General features: G+C 61.0%; 3 protein-coding genes across 5 annotated transcripts; 1 reads left to right on the top strand and 2 right to left on the bottom strand.

Moving 5' to 3' along the window:
* Window positions 1–462: 462 nt before the first annotated feature.
* LOC113919276 (probable hydrolase PNKD) lies at window positions 463–3260 on the bottom strand. 2 transcript variants are annotated; one of them, XM_027588075.1, is made up of 4 exons: window positions 3105–3260; window positions 2201–2369; window positions 968–1080; window positions 463–616 (listed from the first exon to the last, which is right to left on the bottom strand). In XM_027588075.1, exons 1-4 carry the CDS (start codon window positions 3169–3171, stop codon window positions 567–569), a joined length of 399 nt encoding a protein of 132 aa, XP_027443876.1. In that variant the 5' UTR covers window positions 3172–3260; the 3' UTR covers window positions 463–566. The 2 variants fall into 2 exon arrangements, with proteins under 2 accessions (XP_027443876.1, XP_027443875.1); XM_027588074.1 differs by lacking the exon at window positions 463–616 and having other exon boundaries at window positions 697–1080.
* Window positions 3261–3539: 279 nt separating this feature from the next.
* Window positions 3540–8470, top strand: LOC113919272 (angio associated migratory cell protein). 2 transcript variants are annotated; one of them, XM_027588069.2, is made up of 11 exons: window positions 3540–3741; window positions 4203–4361; window positions 5047–5166; window positions 5578–5717; window positions 5968–6112; window positions 6411–6494; window positions 6599–6714; window positions 6879–6982; window positions 7134–7224; window positions 7396–7550; window positions 7998–8470. In XM_027588069.2, exons 1-11 carry the CDS (start codon window positions 3621–3623, stop codon window positions 8071–8073), a joined length of 1311 nt encoding a protein of 436 aa, XP_027443870.1. In that variant the 5' UTR covers window positions 3540–3620; the 3' UTR covers window positions 8074–8470. The 2 variants fall into 2 exon arrangements, with proteins under 2 accessions (XP_027443870.1, XP_027443871.1); XM_027588070.2 differs by having other exon boundaries at window positions 3541–3741; window positions 4206–4361.
* A 262-nt stretch (window positions 8471–8732) lies between these two features.
* GPBAR1 (G protein-coupled bile acid receptor 1) lies at window positions 8733–11938 on the bottom strand. The gene is given in 3 exon segments (XM_027590291.1): window positions 8733–8931; window positions 8933–9894; window positions 11461–11938. Coding segments are annotated over 3 exon segments (1431 nt in total). The 5' UTR covers window positions 11758–11938; the 3' UTR covers window positions 8733–8759.
* Window positions 11939–12221: the final 283 nt, after the last annotated feature.

Below are 12221 nucleotides of genomic sequence, written 5' to 3'. Positions count from 1 at the left end.
TGGGAGTGCTGGTTTGGCTCTGCCCAAAGCATCCGCTTCCTGCCTCTGCATTCCGGCTTGGCGTCTTCTGCCTTTTCTAAGATAATCAAATATATTTTGCCCCAGTGCTTCCGGGTGATGGATGCAACAGACTGGTAAAGGTTCAACCCTGCAATATGGGGTCTGGCAGGGACCGGTCAGAGCAGTGGCACGTGACCTTTTCTGCATCCTGGACCCTTTACAAAAGCACATGAGAGCTATGAACTCTCCTCCCCACAAAGCTGTATGTGTTCACACGACTTCGCATGTGGGGGTGGGGGGAGATGAACCACAGGTTCAAGTTTAGAACCCATGCCTTAGAAATCACTAGTCCAATCCCTGTTACAAACAAGGAAACTGAGGCCCAGAGTGCCCAGTCACTTGGACCGGACCAAGAGGAGGAGCGCTTCCCCCCCCCGCCACACACACACTCTGAACGCCCTTTTTCATTCTTTTTATTTTTCGTTAGAGGCTCAGTGAGACCCCACCCTCCTGGCCAGCAGCTCTGAAGGCTTGGTCCCCAGGGCCTGAGCCTAGGCTTGTTGTACTTAAGTCTCTGTAGTCTCCCCAACCAGCCAGCCAGGAACACTGAACGCTCCTGTGAGAGGGAGCACATGTGAGTAACCAACCCCTCCCTCGGCCCCTCCCGTCCCAAGGAATTCACAAGCCCACTCCTGGTTCCTTTGCGCTCAAAACATTTCAGGACTTTATTTGCCTTTGGCTGGCTTCTGAGGAGGGGCAGGGCAGGGGGCTGGCAGCGCCCTCTGGTGGACCTCATAGGCAAGGACCAGAATCTTGGCCAAACCCACAGGACTTCACAGTCTTGGAGGCCACAGTCAATAGGGTCTAGGGGAGGGTGGCAGTGTTCCTCAGGCTTGCACCCCTGACCCCGCTTCAGGAGACGGGGCATGTTGGGAGGAGGCCCTGAACCTCTGGCTCTCATACTCGCCCGTGTTGGATGCCCGCATGTTCTGCCGAGCCTTCATCTGCTTCAAACGGTCCTTGTCCACTTCCCGCTTGGTGAGGATGAAGAGGAGGATACCACAGGGGAAGCCGATGGCCCTAGGGGTGGGGAGATGTGCACGGGATTTGGGGAAGGGCCATGCCTGAGCCAGAGGAGCTGGGGGAATCTCATTCCAGCTTCATCGGTTGCACGAACACCTCAATATCTCTCTTGTCTATGCAGCCTCCACGCTGGCTGCTGGAGGGCCAAAAGCAAATCAGATCCTGCTGCTGCACTGCTTAAAACTCTCTAACAGCTCTCAGTCACTTCCTGGCCAAATCCAAACTCCTAGGCACAGCACAGAAGGCCCAGTGTGGCTGGTCCTCTGCCCACGTTTTCATTCCTGTCCCGTATAGCTTGAGGCTCCTTGACGTGAGCCCTGCGATCCTGCCATACGGACTATGCAAGATTTTCCAGATGGCCCATCCTCCTTCCCTCTCCAAGTGTTGGCAAAGGTTCCCTCTGCCTTAATTGCCCCACATCCCCTCCCAGACTCCCCTTCATCTGAGTAACCACTACCTGGGAGGCACTTTAGTGTGGCGGAGAGGGCAGAGTCACAAGACCTGTGAGGATCCCACCTCTGAACCTTACTTATAGTTCCCTCCTCTGTGAAATGGGATGTACTTAAAAAAAAAAGGGTTTTTTTTGTATTTTGGGTTTAAGGGATGTAACATTTATCTCAGAAAAACTAAAACATTACACTGTAAAGTACTGGCACACCTCAGGTGTGGGAAAAAAAAAGTGTTAAATTTCCCCTCCTTTCAATGTTGATCAACAGTACATATTAAGGTCAGAGTCACATCCAAATAACGAAGTATTGAACACCTTCTAGATGCTACTTTATACAACTAACATAATCTCACATGATCTTAACGATCTCCATGAAAGAGCTCAATGGCCTTTCAGCCCAAGCTCCCAAAAGAGAGAATGAGGCCAGGGACCCAAATTCAAATCAGATTAGCTCAGCTTACTACACCGAAACCCCACTGTGTCTCCAATTCCACATACTTTCCCCCCTCCCCTGCGCCATTCCTCTGAGATTCCAGTCCTCACGCCAAGCAGTTCTGTCCCCACAACCTCAGATTCAACTCACCACCTGAAACTTGGAGAACTTTCTGGGTCCCACCCTCCACTGTGCCACTCCCCATTGGTGGGCAAAGAGTTTTAGTTAAAACTCACCAGGCGAGTCCCACAGCTTTCATGGGGTTCTTGCCCCTCTTTCTGGGAATGTATTCCAGCTCAGGGGATAGGGGCTCCGGCTCCTCCTTGCACTCTGGGGAGCTGTGGCTTTGCAGTGCACGGGTCCTGTTCTGTGAGGCCTTGTTAGCTGTGGCTCCTGCGAGAATCCCTGTGGATGGAAGGAAGGAAGGTCAGTAAGAGAGAACGAGAAGAAAGCCCAGGGGAAGAAGGGGAGAGACGGCAGTTTGGAGTAATGAGTGCCAGGGAGAATCCAAAGGGAAAATGGGAAAATTGCCATCGAGGTGGCACCTCTGGAAGCCACTTCCACGTCACTGCGGGCTCATCACCCTGGTGCCAGGAGAGCGAGCTTCGTTGTTCTTCATCTGCTCAGACGACAGGATGTGAAGGACTGCAGTGGGGCTCACATAAGTCGTACGAAGGAAATCCGAGGAAAGGTTTTCAAACTGCAGGATGTTAGCACTGGGAGCTTAAAGGTAGTCTACTCCATCCCCTTTATAGAAGAGGAAACTGAAGCCCCAAGAGCCGAACTGCTTCGCCCAAGGTCAAACTGCTAATTATCCGGGGCTAGAACCCAAGCCTCCAGAAGCCCAGGGCTCTTTCCTCTGCACTGCGGTGAGTGTGAAACACCTGGAGCGCGGGAGTCTAAAAGGCTTCCTCGGAGCTCCCTCTCGCAGCATGACCCCAGAGCTGTCGCGCAACTTGAGGGCAGGGGGATGGGCTGGGTGACCTCTAGAGAGCATCTTTGAGCCCCTTGACTCTTTATGATCCTGCAGAGGGGTGCAGGCAGGAATCGACAGCCATGACCTCCTGCTACTGCTGGTCGGGATGTATAAAAAAAGGGGATCCCCTGCCGTCCTGCCCTCCCCGGGGTCCCTCTCCTTACCCCGGAGGACGCGGGCATTTCTCGCCCCCCGGCCCTTCAGCGCCGTAGCAGCTACCACCGCCGCCATGTTCAGATCCCACCCCCCCTTTCACCGCGCTCCGCGCCGGGAATTGTAGTTTGCGTAAGGGGCCTCCCCCGCTCCTTCCGTCCTGCCTACAGACCAGGAACTACATCTCCCAGAAGCCTGCGAGGGGACCCGGGAGAACTACTCTTCCCAGGAGACCCCGGAGGCGCGCACGCTCGCTTGTTTCCCTCCTGTTGGAGGCGGAGTCAGGCCGGGCGGAGTTTGGGTTCTCCCCGCCACGCCCCGGCCCCTTCTCCCATCTCTGCTCTGTGACTGGTGGGTCGGCCAGTTAGCCCCCTTCGCCATTGGCCTAGCGGCCGTCGCTCTTCCTGCCGGGGAGTCGCCTACGCCTACTTCCTCCCGGGAGGAGGGGCTCGAGTTCCGCGTCGTCGCGCAGAGCTGACTCTGGGAGGCGTTTGGGCCCAGAGAAGTGGATCGGCCGCTTGCGCCGCATGGAGTCCGAATCCGAGAGCGGGGCCGCCGCTGACACCCCCCCACTGGAGACCCTGAGCTTCCATGGTGATGAGGAGATTATCGAGGTGGTAGAACTGGATCCTGGCCCGCCGGACCCGGGTGAGAACTGTCGCTCCTCGGGCCGTGGGACAGGAGGCGCTCACCCCTGGCCTCTGACCCTTGCTTCTCCCCCCCTCCCGTCCACTCCCCACCGGTCATTCCTACCGACCTCTTTCGCCCTTCCCCCTGCCCTGCCCCCACACTTAGTTCTCAGGCCTGGCAGGGGTGGGGGTTCCCCTGACGCCTCCTCTGGCCCTTCCCCTCACACACCCCCTTCCCATCATCCCCTCGGTCCTCCCTTCGCACACCGTCTCTCGCCAACCCCGGGTCCTCAGACCCTCTCCTGTCCTCCGTCCCCAGTGCCCCCTCCTCCCTGTCGCTCCTCCCCGCGCTTCACCCTCTCCGTCTGACCTCAGCCGACCCTCTTGCTACATCCCAGCGCCTCAGGCCTCCCCACCACGTCTCCCCTGCCCTCTTTCTTACTGTCTGCCGAGCCCCATCTCTTAACCGTCTCCCCGAAGCAGATGATCTGGCCCAGGAGATGGAAGATGTGGACTTTGAAGAAGAGGAGGAAGAGGAAGAGGGCAACGAGGAGGGCTGGGTTCTGGAACCCCAGGAAGGGGTGGTGGGCAGCATGGAGGGCCCAGACGACAGCGAAGTCACCTTTGCATTGCACTCAGGTAGGTCTCTGAGGAGATCCGTCATCAACTCAGTGCACGTGGGCATTTGAACATCACACACTTGCTGTGTCGGGAGCCTTCCGAGGGACATGGAGGTGGGAAAACAGAGGCTGGCCTTCCCCTGGAGGAACTTGCGCCGTGAAGGCCTGGGGCAGAGCTTAGCTCCTGGAGCCAGCCGAGACACCTGGCTTCAAATTCCCCTTTTGCTCCTTACAGATTTGTGATTTCTATTAACCTCTCTGGGTCTCAATTTCTTTTCAAAAAGTTGTCTTGCTGTAAGTTAGAGGTAGTAGTACCTTTTTGAGCATGTTTTATATAATTCTCCCAAATGGTAGCCCTTAATGAGGTAGGTGACGTGGTGCTTTCCTCACTCTGTGGTCAGCCTGGTGGCAGCCCGCGCTGAGACCTGTAAGCCTCCACGTGTACCCTCCTCTTGTCTGTGCGTCTGTCTGGGGTGGTGAACGCAGCAGCCCAGGGCAAGGACTTGGGAGCTTGGCAAGCGTGGGGAGGAATTGCTCCAACAACTTGATGCTTGAAACTTAGAAGAACTTGGATGCACTCTTCTTTTCCAGGAGGAAAGACATGTTGCTTTGGGTGGAAGGGGGTGGGTTTCCTGAAGGTCCTGAAGGACAGAACCTGGGGTGGGAGCCCTGTCCGCTTACTCATGGAATATCTCTTTGGACAGCATCTGTGTTTTGTGTGAGCCTGGACCCCAAGACCAACACCTTGGCAGTGACGGGGGGTGAGGATGACAAAGCTTTCGTGTGGAGGCTCAGCGATGGGGAGCTGCTCTTTGAGTGTGCAGGTGAGGGAGTATGGGTGAGGTCATGTTCCTTTGGAGGTCTTAGGGGGCTAGCCTGCAATGATTGTGCATCCAGCAGCCATTTACTGGTGCCCATTTTGGGCCAGTTCTATGCTGGACCCGAGGACCTCAGAATAACTTAGTCTGTCTTGGGCATGGGGAGGGAGCCAGTATTGGCCAAAGGAGTCTGGGGAAGGTCTAATGGGGAGGACATAGGCCTGGGCTAGGCATGGTTGAGTGGGAGGCTGACATTACCATTCCTAGGGAGACCTCCTGGAGCGGCAGTGAGCTTGAGTCACCTATTACGGTGGGACCCACCCTTCTTCTCTTCCCAGCTGGTCCTTTCTGGGGGCTAGACACCTGGGTCTTGTTTTCCTGATGTTCTCCTCTCTTTCTGCCTCCTTCCCTTTGCAGGCCATAAAGACTCTGTTACTTGTGCTGGTTTCAGCCACGACTCTACCCTTGTGGCCACAGGGGACATGAGTGGCCTCTTGAAAGTGTGGCAGGTGGACACCAAGGAGGAAGTCTGGTCCTTTGAAGCGGGAGATCTGGAGGTGAGAGCATCAGAGTGGTGTTAGCTGCACAGGGCCTCGGGGAGGAGCTGGGAACTGGGGGGTCCAGTCTCGCCTTTACCAGACTGAGCCCGCTCTAAGGCATTGTGCTCTCCACGTGCAGCAAGAGTGTGGGGCTCTGTTTCCTGTCCCGTCCCTGCCGCCGTTGGAAGCAAGGACAGCTTGGGTGGCGCTTACGGGACGGGCTCCTAGGGGGGCCAGGCCTCCCTGCTGACCCTTCCTCTCTGCCCAGTGGATGGAGTGGCACCCTCGGGCACCTGTCCTCCTGGCGGGCACAGCTGATGGCAACACCTGGATGTGGAAGGTCCCAAATGGTGACTGCAAGACCTTCCAAGGCCCCAGCTGCCCAGCTACCTGTGGCCGAGTCCTCCCTGACGGTGAGGGCCGCTGTCCTGTCTGTCTTTCCCAGGGCACAGAGAGCTTGGCTCCAGGTTCACCCGCCTTCCTGGGCTCCCTACCGGGCCTTAGTCGGCCAGCTCCAAGCTCTGCTGTCTGGAACATGGACCCAGGCCCCAGAGCCAACCGCTTCCCCTTTCCTGCCCTGACTGGCCGCTAGTCCCTGGGGCGGCGTCTGTTCCCTTACTTCCTGGTTTCCCCCTTCCCCCCCATTCCCTTGCCGGGTGTGCCTGCGAGTGCTGTCTGTCCTTCTCTCCGTCCGTGCCTGTGGCCCTTCAGGGAAGAGAGCCGTGGTCGGCTATGAAGATGGCACCATCCGGATCTGGGACCTGAAGCAGGGCAGCTCGATCCACGTACTAAAAGGTCTCCAGGGCAGGGCCAGGGTTCAGCGGGTGTCTGTGCGGAAGGCCTGGGGTAGGCCTTGGGTGCGTCGAGGAAGCCTGACTTAGCTGTCTGCTCCGTCCTAGGGACCGAGGGTCACCAGGGCCCTCTGACCTGTGTCGCCACCAACCAGGACGGCAGCCTGATCCTCACCGGTTCCGTGGACTGCCAGGCCAAGCTGGTCAGTGCCACCACTGGCAAGGTGAGTGTGACCCGGAGCCAGGCTCTGGGGCCTCTGCCTCCCGTGTCGTGCCCCCCCCCCCCCCCGCCCCCGCCTCTGAGGGCTCTCCCAGCCCCTCTCCCGTCGCCTTTCCTCCTTCTCATCAGCCCTCCTCCCATCCTCGAATTGTCTCCCGTGGCTTCTAGGTGGTGGGGGTTTTCAGACCCGAGACCGTGGCCTCCCAGCCCAATGTGGGAGAAGGGGAGGAGAGCGAGTCCAACTCCGTGGAGTCTTTGGGCTTCTGCAGCGTGTGAGTGTGAGAAGGGCCTCGGCCTGGAGAGGAGAAAGCTGGGGAGGAGGGGGTTTGGTGAGGGGTGCCTGGGCCGGAAAGCCAGGGAGGAGTGCAGAGTGCATGAGTCCAGGTCCTCCCACGAGCCTTAGTGGTGCCCTCCTCTGCCCAGGATGCCTCTGGCAGCGGTCGGCTACCTGGACGGGACCTTGGCCATCTACGACCTATCTACGCAGACGCTCAGGCACCGGTGTCAGCACCAGGTATGGGCAGCCTGGAGCTGCAGCGTGGCCCTCTGTGGCCCTCCCCGCCTCCGCACTGCTCCCCTCCTCCAGCCCTCCCCGAGAGTCAGGGCCGGCGCCTCCCCGCTCTCCCGGCCCTGACATCCACTCTGTCCACTCTGTCCCGTGTCCCCCCCACCCCGCCCGGTGCAGTCGGGCATCGTGCAGCTGCTGTGGGAGGCAGGCACCGCCGTGGTTTACACTTGCAGCCTGGACGGCATCGTGCGCCTCTGGGACGCTCGCACCGGCCGTTTGCTCACGGACTACCGGGGCCACACGGCCGAGATCCTGGACTTCGCCCTCAGCAAGTACGTGAGTTGGGCAAGGGCTGGAGCCTCTGTGTATTTGGAGGGTGGGAATGGCACCTGGGGGTGCTGTAGGGTCCTTGGGGTGTGGGAGGGGCTTCCTAAGGGAAGCTGGGGCCGCAGGCCCGGTGTGTGAGCCCGAAGTGCAGGGAAGCCTGAGGGAGTTGTCACTTCTGCTTGATGGTGACCTGCGTGGGCTCTCACATCTCCGCTCCGGGGCTCAGGGGCTGGGACCGTCTCCCCCCATGCTGTGGGCTCTTCTCCGATCCCCTTACTGGTTGCTGGCGTCCAGTGTGTTCACTCGACGTGGACGTGTCAGCCCGGTGCCAGGCACCAGGGATCTAGAATTGAGGATGCCCTGGAGGGGGCCACCCGAGGGTCCCTGGGTAATGGGCTTGGGGCCGGGCCCCAGGTCCCTCAGTCCCATCGACCTGCGCTTTCTGTCCACAGAGATGCCTCCCTGGTGGTGACAACGTCAGGAGACCACAAAGCAAAAGTATTTTGTGTCCAGAGACCTGACCGCTAACGGCTGCAGTCTCTGCTTTGGTGTTGAGGGGTGAAGGGAGAGCCCCACCAGCAGAGGCGGTAGGGTACGGGGGAAGGGGGGGGCCTCGGACTACTTTCCAACCCCTTCAAACTGACTTGCCCCCTCTTGTCCCTTCTCTTAAGAGACCCACCCCTTGGGCTCCCCCCACCACCCTCACCCAGACCTGCGGGTCCCTCGGGGGGTTGGGGGGGTGGTCAGGCCTCTTTCTCTTTCACCTCCCTTTGCTGGTGGGAGCCCCGGGGGTGTGTGTTTGTATGTGGGGAGTAGGTCTTTGAGGTTCCCGTTCTTTCCCTTCCCAAGTCTCGGGGGGGTGGAAAGGAGGAAGAGAGATTAGTTACAGATTTTAAAAATGTAAATAAAATATACTTCCCAGAGACCGTGTGTATGTGGATTTTGTGGCATCTGGACATTGGGGAACCAGTTGAGGGACACGTCGGGGTGAGGCTCCCCGCAAAGTCTGCTAGGCTTCGAGATCCCTCAGCTCACCGTGTGGGGCGGCGGCTCGTCCTCCCCGGCGGTTGATTCTGAGGGAGTCGGGTCTGTGTGGCTGCGTGTCTGGCTTTGGTTTCTTTCCGCCGCTGCCCCCCGCCCGCACCGCTCTTTCGGAGCTGCGGAGTGAGATAACCGTGAACTGGGCCAGAGGAGTTTATTTGGTCAGGGTGGGGTCACATAAGGGCAGGGCCTCTGATCCCGGGGCTTGGGGACAAGAGGAGACTGGCTCGGTGGCCGAGATGGACAGATGCTTCGAGTAGGGGCCAGCAGAGGCCCTTGCCCCAGTTCAGGTTGAGGTCCATGCTGCTTTGGCTGCTGGTGTGGTAGGCTGGGCCGGGGCCGGGGGGCTCTCCTCTGCAGCGCGCGCAGGCACCTCCGGGCGGCCGCCCTCCAGGGGCCCGTGTAGCGCTGGTCACCCAGCCCCATGGCCACGGGCACGGCCGCTGCGCTGGCACTGCCCAGCGACATGAGGGACAACAGAGTTCCGGGCCCCAGCGGCGGGCGCTGCTCAAAGGCCAGGACCGAGAGGAGCAGGGTGACCACGTAGGGCCCCCAACACAGCCCAAAGAGCAGCGTGGCCCCGGCCTGCGCCCTCGCCTGCCTCCAGGTGAGCGCCCGCGCCAGGGCCGACGGCGTGCCACGGCTCACTGCCTGCTCCAGCCGGCGGATGTCGCTCAGCTGGCGGCGGGCGGCGGCCAGCACGCGGATGGACAGAAGGGCGGCAGCCCCCACGGCGGGCAGCAGGAGCCCGTAGACTTCGAGGTAGAGGTAGGGCGCGGGGAAGACGGCCTGGGAGCTGCAGCTGGTGCCGGGGGCCCAGCGGTTCCATCCCAGCGCCGGCAGGCTGGCAAAGAGCAGGGGGCCGGCCCAGGTGAGGAGCAGGGCCAGCCGTGGGCTCCCGCGGGGCCGCAGGGGCCACAGCACGGCCGCGTAGCGCTCGCCGTGCACCAGCAGGAGGTTGGCGAGCAGGGAGAGGAAGGAGAAGTTGGGCGCCAAGTAGAGGAAGAGGCAGGGCCAGTAGCTCCGGCGGCTCTGGCTCCAGAGGCCGGGCAGCACGGGCAGCGCCAGCCCCGTGAGCAGCCCGGCCAGCAGCAGGCTCAGGAAGAAGCAGCCAGCGGGCGGGTGGCGCAGCTGCCGCTCCCGGGCGATGCCCAAGGCCAGGAGCAGGTTGGCAGCGACGATGAGGCTGGCCAGGGCCAGGGAGAGCCCCAAGGCTCCCGCGGGGACGGGGCTGGGCGCCTCCCTGGTGCCGTTGGGTGTCATCTTGGGCCCGGGGACGGGGGCCGCCTGGAGCAGCAGTCGGCGGGCCTGCGTGAGAGATGGGCGGCCCAGTGAGGCAGATGGTGCCCGACGGCGGGCCGCGAGCCTTACCTTCTTAAGCCGGCACGCTTTTTTTTTCAATTAAGTGCCAGTTACGATTTACATAAAAATCCGTATCTTGGGCTTCCCACTTCCCACAGCGAGTATGTCCTGCGGCTGGAGCTGAGGGGTGCCTGTGTTCACCCAACTCCCCAGGCCCTACCCTGCCGGCTGGCCATTGTCATTCCCTGTCCGAGCCCCTCTGGGCCACCGCGTTTGATGCCTCCGTTTGGACGGAAGGGTGGACCCACCCAGCCCCAAAGCCCCAGAGCATTTTGTCCACCCCTGCCTCCACAAGGCAAGGCCTCTCAAACTGGCCAGAAGGGAGGACAGGGTCTGGCTGGTGTGTAGTGATTTCTGGCCAGCCATCAGCTGAGAGCCTCCTTCAGGTCGGGTTGGGGCCAGTGCTGGGGGGGCGGGGGGTGCTACGATGAAGGAGGGGTCCCTGTCCTCAGATGCTCCCAGCCTGCTTGGCACCAGAGCATTAGGAGAAGGGAGGCTGCTAAGGATTGGGGGGGGCGGGGGGGAACAGTGAGGCAGAGGCGAAGGCAGGGCTGGCTGAACACCTGAGTTAGCGACAGGCCAGGGCCACGGGTGGCAGCAGCAAGCAGGGTGCCCCGTCCCCTGAGCACCCCCCTCCCCTGCACAGCCGGTTACAGCTCAGTGAGCAGCCTCCGGGTAGGACTTCCAGCCCATAAACTTGACTCATCCGCACCACACTAGCAACAGGGCCCTTCCTGGGAACTGGAGGTAGAGAGGGGAGGAGGAAGATGGGGGCAGCAAGGACGGGCCGTGCACCTGAACCTGAGCCCAGAGGCGGCGGCGGGGGGGGGGGGGGGGGAGCCTGAGGGCAGGGCCTGGCCGGTCTGTGGCTGATCGGGCCCCACCCTTCCCTTTCTTGATTCTGTGTCCTCAGCCCCCTCCGGCACCCTGGCCCCAGGAAAGGATTCCCACCGGCCCCCACCCCCCTGGATCCGAGGGCACCACCGCCACCCCGAGCTCAGGACCCTTCTCTTCCCAGCTGCCCACCCAGCCCCCCCCCAAAGCCGGCCAAGCCACACCAGGCTGCTGCCCCTCTCCCCTCCCCTCAGCCCATTTCCTCTTCCTCATCCTCCCGAGCCCCGAGCCCCGAGCCCTCTACCCAGGACATCCTTCCCTCTCTATCAGGCCCTTCAGTTTCTGTTCCCTTAGTGCCTGCGCCACCTTTATTAAACCCCATGAGACCTCAGGGTCCGTGACCTCAAACCTGGACTCTGGAGTCCAGGGCTGGAGCTCCCAGCACTGCCCTGGAGTGAGTCCCCACCCCACCTCCCCCGGGGCAGCCTGAAAGGCAGGGCTGGCCCCAGGGCCGCTTTCCCAGGGCTGGGCTGGCCCCGTGACCTGCACGCCCTGGAGGCTCGGGTGGCTTGGGCTGGCTGCGGGGCCTCTTCAGGACCCGGGGCTGAGGTCTCCCGGTGAGGTCGGGTGCGGGGTGGATGGCGGTGGGGGAAGAGGGAGGAGGGCGTAGCTACTCACATGGCTGTTGGGGGCAGGTGTTCCTGGCCCAGCCTGGGCTTTCCCCTCAGTGTCAGGGTGTTGCCGTAGGCAGGCCTGCAGGGCTTCTGGCGCTGTCTGGTGTCCCGGCCGGTGAGGACATGGTGCTTCCACTCCGCAGGGACCGCAGGGCCCTGAGGCTCTCTGCTGCCCAGGCTCTGCCCCTGCCCTGGGTTCTGGAGGGATGGAGCTGGAGCGGGTGGGGCTCAGCCTGGCCCCGCCTCTGGGGGGGTGGGGCCTGGCACACGCTGGGCCGCAGGGGCTGGGAGGCCTTCCCATCTTGGTCCAGTACCCTCGCCCTGTGCTGTACCCATGTGCCCCCTCTCCGGCCACCAGCTATAGCTTGCCACCAAGGTGGCAGATCCCCTACCTCAGGTCACCCAACTTGGAGCCCTGTCACCTGCTGCCTGCCTAGCTAATGGGAGAAATGCTGTCCACTCAATGAATAATCAGGGTTCCGGCTCCCCCTCTCCACTTCCTGTCCCAGCGAATACATTTACATTTGATGAGTCTTAAACCCCTGGAGTGGCCAGCTGGCTGACAGCACCCCCAGCTCCATAATTCTGAAGAGCAGTGTCTGATGGTGCCAGGGCTGGGGGTGTTTGGAGCTTGAGGATCCTCCCATCCTATTACCTGATGGGCCTTTTGGCTTAAAAGCCAAACTTACCTTCTAGAACTTGGGGGTCATTCCGCACTTTTCTCAACTGCCTTGAGTCAAGTTCTGGGCAGTGAGGTAAAAATGG

The sequence above is a fragment of the Zalophus californianus genome, chromosome 3 (genome assembly GCF_009762305.2).
Source record: "Zalophus californianus isolate mZalCal1 chromosome 3, mZalCal1.pri.v2, whole genome shotgun sequence".
NCBI lineage: Eukaryota > Metazoa > Chordata > Mammalia > Carnivora > Otariidae > Zalophus > Zalophus californianus.
This window is presented reverse-complemented; position numbering and strand designations above follow the sequence as displayed.